Here is a 13,576-nt window from a genome sequence, read left to right on the forward strand (position 1 = left end):
GAGAAAAAAAAATCTATGAAACTAAGAAAAGAGTGTCCTGAGCAAGAGGTAAATTCTAAAAAAGAAAATATATAATGTAAAAATTAAGAGTTTTATTTTCTTCTCTATATTTCTACTTTCTACCATGGAAATAGTTAGATACCATGAGTAGTTATCACATTTATAAGTGGGAAGAGGGAAATAAAAAAAAAGACAATAAACACAGAAGGCCCAGAAAGTATCATGACAAACAATAAACAAAATAGAATGTCATTAGACAGAAAAATGATAATGAAATTTTAAATACACACACACACACACACACAAACACACCCCAAAACAAAACAAAACAAACAAACAAACACACACACACACACAAAAAAACTTATTCTGCCAGAAACACTTTTCAAACAGAAAGAACTTCAACATCTTACAATGGCTAATTCAGGCCTTTACAAAGTGCCAGATAAAAGGAAAAAATTCCTTTACTTGCTTGGCAGAGAACATTGGAAGAATCAAGTGAAAATTAAAGAGCTGGAAGCCAAACAGAGCCTCGACTGCTGTCTTTTCTCTTGGGTTCTACCCCCCCCAAAAAAACAAAAATTAGCTCTTTTAAAAAAAATACCGTATTTTTCGGACCATAAGACGCACCGGACCAAATGAAGAAAAAAAGATTCTGAAACAAATAGTGTCCTAAAATATTTTATGTGCATTAAAACCCAACATCACAGTCATAAACACATGTAATCAATCCTGTAAAGTAAACAGCAGCATTTAGAACCATTTTAGAGCCGGGCAAGCACACAGAGACCACACAGAGCCGGGCAAGTAAAAAAACTTTTTTTTAAAAGTATATGTGTAGGCTATATTTGGACCATAAGACGCAGGGACTTTCCCCCCCCCACTTCTGGGGGGAAAAAAGTGCGTCTTACGGTCCGAAAAATACGGTAATCTCCATTTGTCAACTACCTCATCTTTTTATTTGATTTATTGATCTCAGCATGATCTAACTTCAATGTAATCAACTTATCAGTCTTTTTTTACAGTGTAAATTAATGCAAAGCAGACATTAAAAAAAAATACTCAAAGTAGTTTCAAACTGAGGCAGTGTCAGAAGCAAGCTTTAATTCTCAGTTCTAATTACTGAAAAACAAAGAAATAAGCAGCTTACCAAGTGACCCCAGGATGACCAGAATTGTCACGATCCACACAAGTACTCTTGATATATACCTGATTATCACCATCAAAATCATGGATAGAACTGCAGGGAAGATAAATAGAGAACATGTAGAATATTATTTGGAAAACACTAGAAAATATAAAGATAAATTCTTTCGGTTGTTTTCTCCCATGGAAATCATTGGTTGCTATTGACAAGTTCGTGATCCCAATTTAGGTGACAAAGGGAACAGGTTGCTTTTGCACTCTGACTTTGGTACTTGTGCCACTTGAAACCAAAGGCACCTAACGGTGGGTGTATACACACAGAAAAGAATACATGCAAATGCACATGGTGACTCAAAAACAGCACACAACTGTTGTGGATTCACCATAGAAAGGCATCAGAACTCACATGCAAACACACATGCCAACACACAAAGTGCAGAGAATGACATGTCATGTTGGTGACCAGAAAAACTCTTACACGGAGAGAGAGAGAGAGAGAGAGAGAGAGAGAGAGAGCGCAATTAAATTAGGTGCTACACTTCCTTGAGTAATTTATACATTTTAGGACCAATTTCTCTGATGGTTGGTCAATAAACTAGATGGTATTTTATCTTTTTTTTCTGATTGTTTCTCCTCTGAAATTCCAAGAGATGGTCTGACCCTATGGGATAATATCCTGAAGCCAAAATTCCTCTGGCCTCATTCCTCAACTGGGGTTTGAGCAAAGTTTGAGTTATTTAGTTAACCTTTCTACCCATCCCCAGCTAAATTCCAACATGCTAAAATATTGAGTAAAAAATCTCAAAAAACAAAGTGGGGGGATTTAGCCCATTTTATGGGGAAATTTGTTGTTGAAATTATAGTTTGTTCACCTTTTAATAATCTAAAGGCCCAATTCAAAAACAAATGGACAAAGATCTTAAGCTTCAAAAGAGAAGCATTCTAAGAAAAAGCTGGAATTCCAATGACTTAACATTATTATCACTATTTTTAAGGTTTAAAATTTTTTTTTTCTTGGTGAATTATTCAACTATTTCAGAAACCAAATAATCTATAATAATAAAAGCATAATATGCTAATTAGACCAAACAGTTGAACGATGACCTTCCAGACATCCTCTGCATGACCTTCTGGACAAAGCCGGGGCTGAGGGCTGAGCCCCTTGCACAATTTTCGTGCATCGGGCCTCTAGTTTTTATATAAAACCAGGCTAATAGTCAAGCTTCAATGGGCCATTCTCAAAGCCAAAAAAATTAAGATCTGTGACTAGGTAACATTCTTAGGGTACTAACTTTTGCAATAAGTATACAGGAATCAAAAATAGATGGGAGCATTTCAGTATCATAGAAATAGCTTTTCATATGGACAACCTTTTTTCAACTTTAGTCAAGTACTACCCCTAAGCAAAAAGAAAAGAATCTCTAATGACAAGAGGGAAATACAGCTAGTCTTCTCGATGACTATACTTGTTAACAGGCATAAATATCGTTTTACGTAAAAAATGAAGTGGTTGTTTGGTTCCTACCAGTTTCCTTCTCCCTTATTAAAAAAAGTCTATACATTCTAATATAGCTACATATAGTTCTGCGATAATATATGGTGTTTACATCTTGAAAATAACAGATTTATTTGATTATATTGTCTACTTATTGATCAGAATACTCAATGGCTAACAAGTGGAGATTTTCTAATTTTCCCAGCAATAGAGTGATATTATGACCTGTTGCATGGGGGATGAGGAGGGTTAAATACTTCAAAAGTAATCAATCAGAAATCTATGTTCTTTGATGGAAATATATATAAAAAGATTAGATTCATAACTAAAAACAAAGGGGCACTGATTTTGTTAAAAGAAGCCTCCTGCTATAATGATAGAGGTTATTACAGACTTAGTAACCAAAGTTTGGAGAAAACACTAGTTTTCTCCAATGAGAGGAAAAGAACAGAAATGAGTTTCAGATATAAATATATATATATAACTATATATACAATCTGAAACAGTTATCTTGGCTATGGGAAGTGAAACATTTTACAAGTATCCCCAGTTGTATTCATATTTTTGGTTAAAAGACAAAACAGTCTTCTGCTGCAGTACTATGCAATAGCTAATAATGAGAAAAACAATTACCTAGTGATAACAAGCAAAGTCCCAATATAATTTCTTTGCTGGCCATTACTCCACTAATCAGCCTGTGTAAGACACTATTGTCACTGACAAAGGTGATCAGGGCCTCTGCAAACTTGGCATAGCAGGAAATGTTCACAGGAGCACAGCGATGGAAGAATGGAATAGGTGCACTGGTGACACAAGAAAAAAAAAATCAGAAAAAAAATTACTCCTACTTAATATAAATGCCACATCAAACACACAAATGAAAGGTGAATGTGACTGCAATACACTCCACCCTCCACACGTCATATGGGAGCTAAGAGCTGTGAGCTTAATGCTATGAAGATGGCTGTCATGGGCAGTGATGCAACTCTTACCACAAACCTTATCAAAGAGGGTGGAGTGCATGTTCCAACAAAAGACATTACCCTCCCCTTCTGAAAAGAAATACACACACATATACACACACGTACACACAGATACAACCTCCAGAAGCAAACCTAAACCCTTGAACTCAGCCTGCACATCTATCAATCAAGGGGCAGATGACAACACTTACAAAAGGTTTCTTCATTGAACTGAAAATGAATTTTTGCCATAAGCTATTTAAACATAAAGACACACATGGGCTTTTGCTTGAAATGTACCCCTATTAAAGGAATGGTCTCCTTTATCAGAATGACATACAAAACCTTAGATTTAAAAAGATGCTTGGGCACAAGCCTAGGAACTCATGTAAACTAAGTCATACTGAGGCATGAGCATGACTTAATCAGCATAATATGCAGCTATGTAAAACAATAACCATGAATACTCATGTATGGAAATAAGGATGATGTAAGAGTACAAAGGGGAAATATAACCAAAAATATACATCTACTGTGATGATTGCATCTCTGTATAAAAGATATACACATATGAATCAGAACAAAAATATAAACAAATGAAAAAATCTCTATTTGGTAGTATTATGGGATTTGGGGTTATTTTTTTTATTATTTTTTTTTTTTTTTATATGTTTTTACTTTAAGATCTTCAGGCTTGTATGGACCGCAGTTTTACTTGTGAAGGAACATAGCTAAGTGTGCACCATGGCATTAATCAGGTTTGCTATTAACATGGTTCTACTTTAGCTTCTGAGAGGATGGTGTATATCTACTCACTAAGAGATTTTAAAGAAAGCGCTATGAATATGCCCTCAGCTGAGATTTCTTTGGATTCTAAGACAGCTCCATGAGTGTATCAATGCATGAATACACACTTATGCGTGCATTAAGTTAGATTTTAGCCATTGCTAACGTAAATCCCACATCTTCAGAATTATTTGTAGGACTGTTAGTCACACTTCTAAGATACCATTTTGACTAGAATGATAGAAGTATGTCCTTATTCTTGGTTGGCACTGTATTTGAGTTAAATCAGTAGAAAAGAGTACATGGTTGAGCATCAGATTCTAAGATTTCTCATCTCAGCAAAGCAACTTTGTATGACCACAAGCAAAATACTTTTCTTTCTCAAGTGTTGATCAATAAGCAACACTGGGAGTCAGAATAAGCAACGTCTTCCATACTGGTAAACTTCATGGAATAATAAAAACAATATAATTTTAAAGATCTTGCCTTACTTTAGTTATGCTTCAGTAAAATGTATCCCAAAATGATGTGACAATTTGCCATGAATATTTATTTGTAAAAATTTGCCTCTTGTGACCAATGGGTGTATCTGTGTATACCTCTAAAATGGTGTTAGTAATATAGTTTTAGTGAAAGTTGATGCCAAGGATTTGATATTTTGGCAGAAATTGCAGAAAGCTAAAGCATTATGAGTAATGTAATAAAGTAATAAAGCATTCTGTATTACGGGTATGCAAATCATATTGTGTTTTTTTTTCACCAAAAGTTGTTTCACTAATGATATACAAAGATGTTAAATTACAGAATACTTTTAAATGAGATGGACTTATAAGAAAAAAGATCAAATAAGATTAACTATAAATTCCTAAGTCAATAGAGGCTGAGTTAGGGGAAAGAAACCTTTAAACTAGTGACTGTTGGGAACTACAACTGTTTTTCATTTTTGTGTGTATATATGCACGGTATTTTTTCCTGATGCTGTCTAGATACTGTTACTACCAGGTTAATGTCCCTAGCTAAGGAAGTCTAACCCTATGTTCAACTGAGGTTCTCTAGCCTTCAAAACTAAAGTCCTCTTGGGTCCATGATTATATACATCTCACTTGTCTTATTACCCCTTAATCTCTGAAGCAGCCTCTGTTTCACTCACTTGCCTCCAATCTTAAACATAAAATAGATCCATCTTAAGGGAACTACCGATGACTTTTTCTCATACTTAATTCCCATCACTTTGTTGCCCAGGCTTTTTTCCTGTCAGATAACCATAATGAACTTGATTCCCTGGCCAGGGGTGGCTCTACCTACAACTCCCATATCCTAACAGGATGTTTTTTAAAAACACATATTTTTATTGATTTCAGTGAGGAAGGAAAAGGGAGAAAGAGATAGAAACACTGATTGGCTGCCTCTTGCATGCCCCCTACTGGGGATTGAACCTGCACCCCAGGCTTGTGCCCTTGACTGGAATTAAATTTGGGACCCTTCAGTCCACAGGTTGATGCTCTATCTGCTGAGTCAAACCAGCAACATGTTGATGTATTTTTATACTCAAAGAAACACACACCATTTTTAAAAGAGAGTGAAGCCTGTGATAAAGGAAAGAAACCTGAACTTGGGTTCAAAAGCCCTGGGGGATTCTTCTAACATGACAGAGTTGCACCTCTCTCTTCCTCAGTTTTTCCATCTGTTAGGTGAAAGGATAGGAATAAGTCCTCTGTCTTTTCTGATATGAATAGTAATAATAACAATAATTTTATGCCCACTCAGAAATGAATGATTCTAAGTTCATAGAAGCAGCAAGCACAGTATCGCTAGTATGTTTATGCTTTTCAGACTTAGAATGAAAACAGATTACTTGAAAAGGGAAGGGTTCTTCTGTTAAAATTCAAATCCTTCATTTTTTAAAGAGGAAAGACTGAGTAATATCTGCTCTGAACGTACCCTTTCACGTCATTTTTATAATGTATATAAACCCATGGCAACTGAAGAGGGTACTTTTACATGTATCCCTCAATTAAATGAAGCACAATAACAATAGTCCCTGGCCTATCATTCAATCTATGTCAGTTAAGGAAAAAAAATCCTGACAGCTCTAAATTTGAAGGTTATAAAATTAGCACAAGCTGATTAACTACATTTTTTAGCTGACGGTCAAAATGGTCAAAATCTGTTCTCACTGGTACAGTGTAATAGAAAGAGAAGGCAAAGGAAAAGATAATATCTGGACAGAGGAGTAAGAAATGAAGTTAAACACAGCTTTACAGTAAAAAGCATTAGATCCCTTTATATGTCATTCTTTTTCTCAACTCTTCCCCCCAAATAATTCCACCATCCATGAGTGAATGCTTAAATTGTTTCCTTATTTTAAAATCTATGTAACAGTGGCATTATGGTTTTTCTTGTATTTTACTATTTAAATCTTATGTGATCTAAAGAATTTAGGATTAGATGAGTTGGCTGATTTCATCTATAATACCTCTCAGAAAGTAATAATTCTGAGAACCTAGTATTATTTCTGCTTTAGTGACTAACCTATATGACACATTCTGAGCTTCTTAATTAAGAGGACAAGCATAAAGAATTATATATTTGTAGTAAGTTTTTTACTACTTTTCTAAGCCCACAGAACATTAAATCTTTAAGAAGTCAATGTTGTTCCATTAGGAACTGTTGCTGTTTCACATTATTGAAACATTAGTGAACAAGAACAAAATATAATGAGTCTTTTAAAGACTTTTTAAAAAAATTAGCCACTCATAGGAAAATTGTATCTTACCTTGGCAAACATACTGTCCATTTGCCTTTCAGCCCAGACTATCACAATTAATGAGCTCCCTCAAAGTATGCCTAATATCTCTTCTCCATATGCCTTCAGAAGAGAAGACAGGTGTTGGCATCTCACACAATTATTTTACAAAACAAAAAAACACACACAAAAAAACCATAACCCACAGAGGCAGACAATAGATCAGTGGTTACCAGGGGGGAAGGAGTATGGAGGGAGGGTGAAATGAGTAAAGGGGTCAGTTATACGGTGACAGATGGAAACGAGACTTTTGGTGGTGAGCATGATATGCTGCACACACAGATGTCGAATTATAATGTTGTACATCTGGAACTTATATAATGTTATAAGCCAATGTTACCTCGATTAAAAAACAACAACACACCTCAGGTTATAAATAAACAATTACACCTGATTTCTACTTAAGAGGTTTATTTAAGAACGAAGAAAAAAAGTAGAGGATTCTGGCAATATCTCCAAAGCACAGAAAAGGGAGGAAAAGAGTAAGTCAAGAATCTAATGGCAATATGCAATGGTTTTCATACATTTTATTTTATTCTTTTCTCATCTCTCATTCCTGTATTCTCTCTCTTTAAAACACAAACAACGCCCCTCTCAAAAAAAACAAACAAACTGTAGGATAGACTTTACAGGATATTAGATTCAAATTCTGATTCACAACAATTAGTTGTGTGCCCTTGAATAACTCATTTAATCTCTCTTATCTTCTATTTCCTCATCTACAAATTGGAACAATATTCTTATAGGTTTTTGTGAGGATTAAATGACATAATACATATGAGTAGCTTAATATGGTAGCTGGCATACAGAAGATGATTTATAAATGTTAATTTACCTTGAATAAAAAAATTACCTTGAATCCTTCATTTTAAAAATAAGTAGTTAACTTTTTTTTCCCCTCCCTTGGCTGTTAGTTTATCATCTCCAAATTATGTTATTAATTCCCCATTACCCAGCATTCTTTCTGGTATCCAGAGGTACCCAAATCAATGTTTGATGAATAAACTGAATTTATGTAATCTGTTCCTATTACTTCGATTTTCTCTGTACCTAAACCTTTAAGCATTGTAAGTATACAGACTAGCCTGCCTCCTTATTGCTTAGCATGTCACCAACAGAGAGTTCTGAATTTGAGTAAAATATGATTCTTTCTAGGCCTTTGTTTTTAAAAGTCAAAAGTGCTTCAAAATAGCAACCATTTGGCAATTACATGGCACTAGTGTTTTATTGAAAATTAGTTTACACCTGCTTTTCTCTAAAACTGGCACTGCCTTCTGCTGCAGACGGTGCCTGGGTGCCTAGGAAGTCTGGGGGTAAAAGGGAGGCGGGGCGCTAGAGCAGGGATGGGGAACCTTTTTTCCGCCAAGGGCCATTTAGATATTTATAACAACATTCACAGGCCATACAGAAGGATCAGCTTAAAAATCAGCCTGCTCTACTTGGTCAAACATTTAATGAACTCACCCCTCACGCCTTGGCAGGGCCAGACCAGATGATTTTGCAGGCCTTCTAGGACCTCTGCGCTGGACATTGCCCACCCCTACTCTAGAGGTTGAGAGAAATAATACTACCACGCCAAAAGCCAAGCATAATAATGGGAGTGTAGCACATATTATTGCATTTAATTCTTACAATTCTATGGCAGAGGTATTCAATTCCCATTTCATGTATGAGGAAACTTAGTTTACAGAGGTTAAGAGACTTGCTCAAGCTAACCAAGAGAACACGGTGACAGAGAATTCACTTAAAAAATTTTTTTTTTCACTTCCAGGCCTATCTGAGCTCAAAGTGCAACTCTTTCTGTCCCATAGGGTGCCCCCAGGAGGACAGAAATATAAAATATGCTAGGGGCCACTTGCCTGTATCACAAGTTTGCCTAGAGCAATATATATACTACTACACTAGAGGCCCAGTGCATGAATATGTGCATGGGTAGGGTTCCTCAGCCTGGTTGGTGATTGGGGCCAATCAGGGCTGTCTCCTGCCCAGATTGGGGCCTGGAGTCCATCTGGGTGAGCAGGCCCAGGGGAGGGGCTGTGGAAGATTGGCCAGCTGGCCCCCCCTGATCGGGGCCATAGGGGTGGGCTGGTGTGGGGTGCCTGGCGGGGGTGCAGGAGGTTGGCTATGGGAGCACACTGACCACCAGAGGGCAGCTCCTGCATTAAGTGTCTGTCCCCTGGTGGTCAGTGTGAGTCATAGTGACTGGTCATTCAGTCCTTCGGTCACTTAGGCTTTTAAATATATTGTATATAGATATATTCATCATGTACAAAACAGTCCCTAATTTTTTTAAGGACAGGGTTTCTTGGGGACAGAGACTAGATCTTAGTTGACTTTTTAGATTTGGTATTTAATATTAGTGTGGAACAAGGTAGCGTCCCAAGTGTTTTATTAAAACCAATTTATTCTGTTTTCTGATCCTTTCACTTTGCTTGCCAAATAGTAAATAATAATATTTATAATTTACCTTCCTCCTATCAACTATTTCTTCTCCTATTTTCTAACAGGCTGAGTTCAGACAAAAGTGGTAAGACACTTAGATTATAAGGGTCTTTAAATAAAGGATAAAAATATTATATAGTTAATTTTCAGATGGTATTGGTTCATCATTGCATCATAGATTACTGACACATTAGTGGATACCCTTGTTAGAAGCCAAGTCTGTTCATCTCTAAAATCTAAGCCCCTCTTACTAGATTTTGACTTTTGGGGAAATGCCCTTAGGATGTTGTATGTGAGATGTGTATGTCTGTGCAGCCAAGACTAAAACACCTCAAATAATCAGAAACAGGAAGCACCCAACATGGTAGAATCAGAGATCAGAGGTGGAGGAGAATTTGTGGTATGAGCTACCCCCCACCCATACTGTATAGGAGCAGAGCAACCTCATTCTCAGACCAAGGCTCTCTGGTCATGCTTTTAGAATACATTTATGCCTTAAAATAGTGACTCTACTCAAAATATGCATTTAAAACAGGCTTTAACAGTTCAGTAAGATATAGCTTTTCTTATATTGATAAATTTTCTCTAGAGACTCTATTCAAAGGACCTCTATTTCTTTACTGCGATAACCTCCCCAATATTCTCAATTTTCACAAATGGAGTCTCCTTACCTATTAGTCTAAGCCCATAATTTGTAGATCCCTTTTATCTAATATCTTTTAAAATAGTCCCTTTATTTTTACATCCAAAGGCTTAAAATTTTAACGTCAATAGCAACTTGACAAGATTAAAAGCTGAAATCAATTTAATGGATATGTCCTTTGTCTACTTTTCAAAAGAAAATTTCAAATTCAAGTTAATAACACATAAACTACACTTATAAGCAATCTGTCAAAATTTTAAACAACAGCTTGCTATAATATACTGAGATACAATGAAAGCGGTTCAATTCAGTATTCCTAGAGAAGGTGATTCATGTCATACACGATTAGTGATACATGCAAAGGTTCTGAAGATCAGACATGTTCCAAATCCTGCATGCCTAATTCTGAGGCTATTTTCTACAGTGCTTGAAAATTTATCTTCTTTTTAAAAAACTATCTATTTTTATTGATTTCAGAGAAGAAGGGAGAGGGAGTGATATAGAAACATCAATAATGTGAGAAAGAATCATTGATTGGCTGCCTCCTGTATTTCACCCACCAGGGATGAGCCCAGAACCTGGGCATGTGCCCTGACTGGGAATTGAACCCCGATTTCCAGGTTCATAGGTCAACGCTCAACCACTGAGCCATATCAGCTGGGCTATCTCCTTTCTTATAAATCTATTTACTGGTATAATTTTAAAATTTGCTTTACTTACAACTACCATGAGATTATTTCTCATCCTTGTATCCATCATATGCAGAAGGTACTTAATAATAAATGTTTGTTGAATAAGACCTTGGATAAGATATGCAAACAGCCTATAGCAGAGAATGTACCTGAAGGAGATAGCCTGAAATAAACTACGGAGAATATTCACTGCCATGTTTCTTTTTTTAAATTTGCAAAATAAATTGAAAATTAATTCTTGTTAGTATTTGTAGGATCAATTTCAAAGAATCTCTGGACTGTTAGGCTTGGCTTCTAAGTTTACTGCAGTTTGTATGAGTCAGCAATTTTGTATACTTAAATATTAAGGCATTAAAAAAAAGGGGGAGCCCCCACAAGAAATGCAAAATACCTGATAATGAAAAAGTTGTTTGCGCGCGCGTGTGTGTGTGTGTGTGTGTGTGTGTGTGTGTGTGTGTGTGTGTTTTTAAAGATGTAAATTAGATGCTATTATTTTTACTACTACTTTAAAACTTTTTATATAAAAGTACTGGACTTAGATAACTGGTATGCGACCCTTTTCTTAGAATAACATACAGTTTACAATCCACCTATAAAAACAAAAGTCACAAGTTAAAAAAATATGATAACATTTACCTCGCTGGAACTGGTAGTTTGGGGCACAGAGAAGACGCTTTTGCAGATGTGTATTCAGAAGGCTTTAGCTGGTAGTGACAAAGTGCTGAGCCTGTTGAAAGAAAGTTAAACATTAGCAAACAGTCTGAATAATTTCTCTCATTAAGGGACTTTAATTTTATTTTGTATGTGAATATTAATTCAACACATATAACTTTCAAACATTATATAATCAAAAAGATTCTTATTTCGTCTATGGTATTGGTCTTCCATCATTTAAAGCATTTCTCCTGCAGTAACTTATATACAAATTTTAAGTGATAATATTAAGGGTTATAACAACACTGAACTACCTTTATTGAGTGATTGCTGCCTGCCATATGTCAGATATATAAAAAATTTTTAATATAAGCAACTGCAATTCTAACTGACCAAACTGCATCCAAGAATGTCTCTAAACAAATGAACCAAAGAAACATAATAAAATTCTCCTGTTGAAGAAACCAAGAGTTTTTGCCAGCCCTACTGCTTCTGAGGATGAGGCCAAGCAGCCCATTCCTAAGGCTGGTTCTGTTCCCCACCCAAGTTTCTCATCTACAGAGGAGGGCTGGGAGTGGAGGTGGGGAAGGGGAACCTGTCCCCTCCTCCCATATGCTGGGAACTCTTAGGAAGTTACTGGTGGGGTAAGCCTCTCCTCTCATCCCATAAATATTAATTGCATCATTTACTATAACCCTATAAGACACATATGTATTATTAAACCCACTTTATAGAGAAGAAAATAGAGGCCAAGAATAAGGTAAAGAAAATGCCCAAAATGACACAGCTATTAAGCAGTAGAGGTGTGAGTAAACTCTAGATTTCTTTGACCACAAAACCCACACTCACCTACATATGGTGCTTCTCTTTCCTATGCTTTCCGTTACTATTTAAAATTATTGCATAGAACACATGCGCAGATAATACATTACTTTTTTCTTTCTTAAAAGGCAAGACATGGTAATTAAATAGACTGAACTAATTGATTAAACTGATAAAAGAATCCTAAATTTTCAGATAATTTCAAACAACTTAAACTCAACCCTAGATTGGTTATGCAACCATCCATTTCTCTGACTATATGCCTAATATATATCTACACAATATATAAAATTAGGATGACTACAATCCACCAAATGGATAAGTATTTTAAGAACTTGATAACTTTGTAATATAGCAACTAAAATATTGTAAGGTTCATTATACAATAGATATCGTTAGCAGAAGATTTAGACTATAGTCTAATTTTTCTGAGAACCTATATCCTTATAACATGTAAACTTTTATATTTTATTAGTTGACACTCTTACCAGATTACTAATTTCATCAAATACTTTATTATTAAATATAACTAGGATTAGCTTTGCATTTGTGTTATAGAAAAAAGGGACTTTTGTAATGTACCATCACAGGAAATGTGTAAAATGTAATGTGAAGTGAAAGTGTTGGATTTTAACACTGAAATAATTACAGAAACATCATGTAAGGATGTGAGAAGAAACTAGAAGGAAATACAGAAAAAGATTTGTTGGGACAACACAAATGGAAGTGATTTTATTTCATTCATATCTTGTCCTATCAAACAATAAGATTTTAGAAAGCCACAAAACCTGCATTTACTTCAGTAATGCTATCCCCAAACCAGCAACCAACTTGTCAAGTGTTTAAATACGTGGGCTGTATTAGTATACTTACATAAATACATGTACCATTTATTTTATATAAAGATAATTCAAGAGGTACTTGAAAGTTACAGGGCACTATTCTTCAAGTTTCTTCATCTTCTTAAGATACGTAGTCTCAATAAGAAACTGAGTTTTTGGAATTATTTTTAAACATTCTTTTCCATTGTAATGACTAAGTTTGCAAAATATTAAAAACGCACCTTTTCTGAAATTAGTCTTTCCTGTATGAAGATAATGCCACTTGATTCCATTTACAGCAATGGCA

At 35.4% G+C, this 13,576-nt stretch overlaps 1 protein-coding gene across 10 annotated transcripts in view; it reads right to left on the minus strand.

Moving 5' to 3' along the window:
• Nucleotides 1-13,576, minus strand: part of SLC44A1 (solute carrier family 44 member 1) — a 146,481-nt gene that overhangs the window by 54,852 nt on the left and 78,053 nt on the right. For all 10 annotated transcript variants that reach the window (XM_036433140.2, XM_036433135.2, XM_036433134.2 and 7 more), the window contains 3 exons: nucleotides 11,609-11,699; nucleotides 3,275-3,444; nucleotides 1,151-1,240 (listed from right to left, as the gene is read on the minus strand). In XM_036433140.2, the coding sequence (XP_036289033.1) occupies nucleotides 1,151-1,240; nucleotides 3,275-3,444; nucleotides 11,609-11,699 (351 nt within the window). The remainder of the gene's footprint in view (nucleotides 1-1,150; nucleotides 1,241-3,274; nucleotides 3,445-11,608; nucleotides 11,700-13,576) is intronic.

The sequence above is a fragment of the Pipistrellus kuhlii genome, unplaced genomic scaffold (genome assembly GCF_014108245.1).
Source record: "Pipistrellus kuhlii isolate mPipKuh1 unplaced genomic scaffold, mPipKuh1.p scaffold_m20_p_12, whole genome shotgun sequence".
In the NCBI taxonomy this organism is placed as follows: domain Eukaryota; kingdom Metazoa; phylum Chordata; class Mammalia; order Chiroptera; family Vespertilionidae; genus Pipistrellus; species Pipistrellus kuhlii.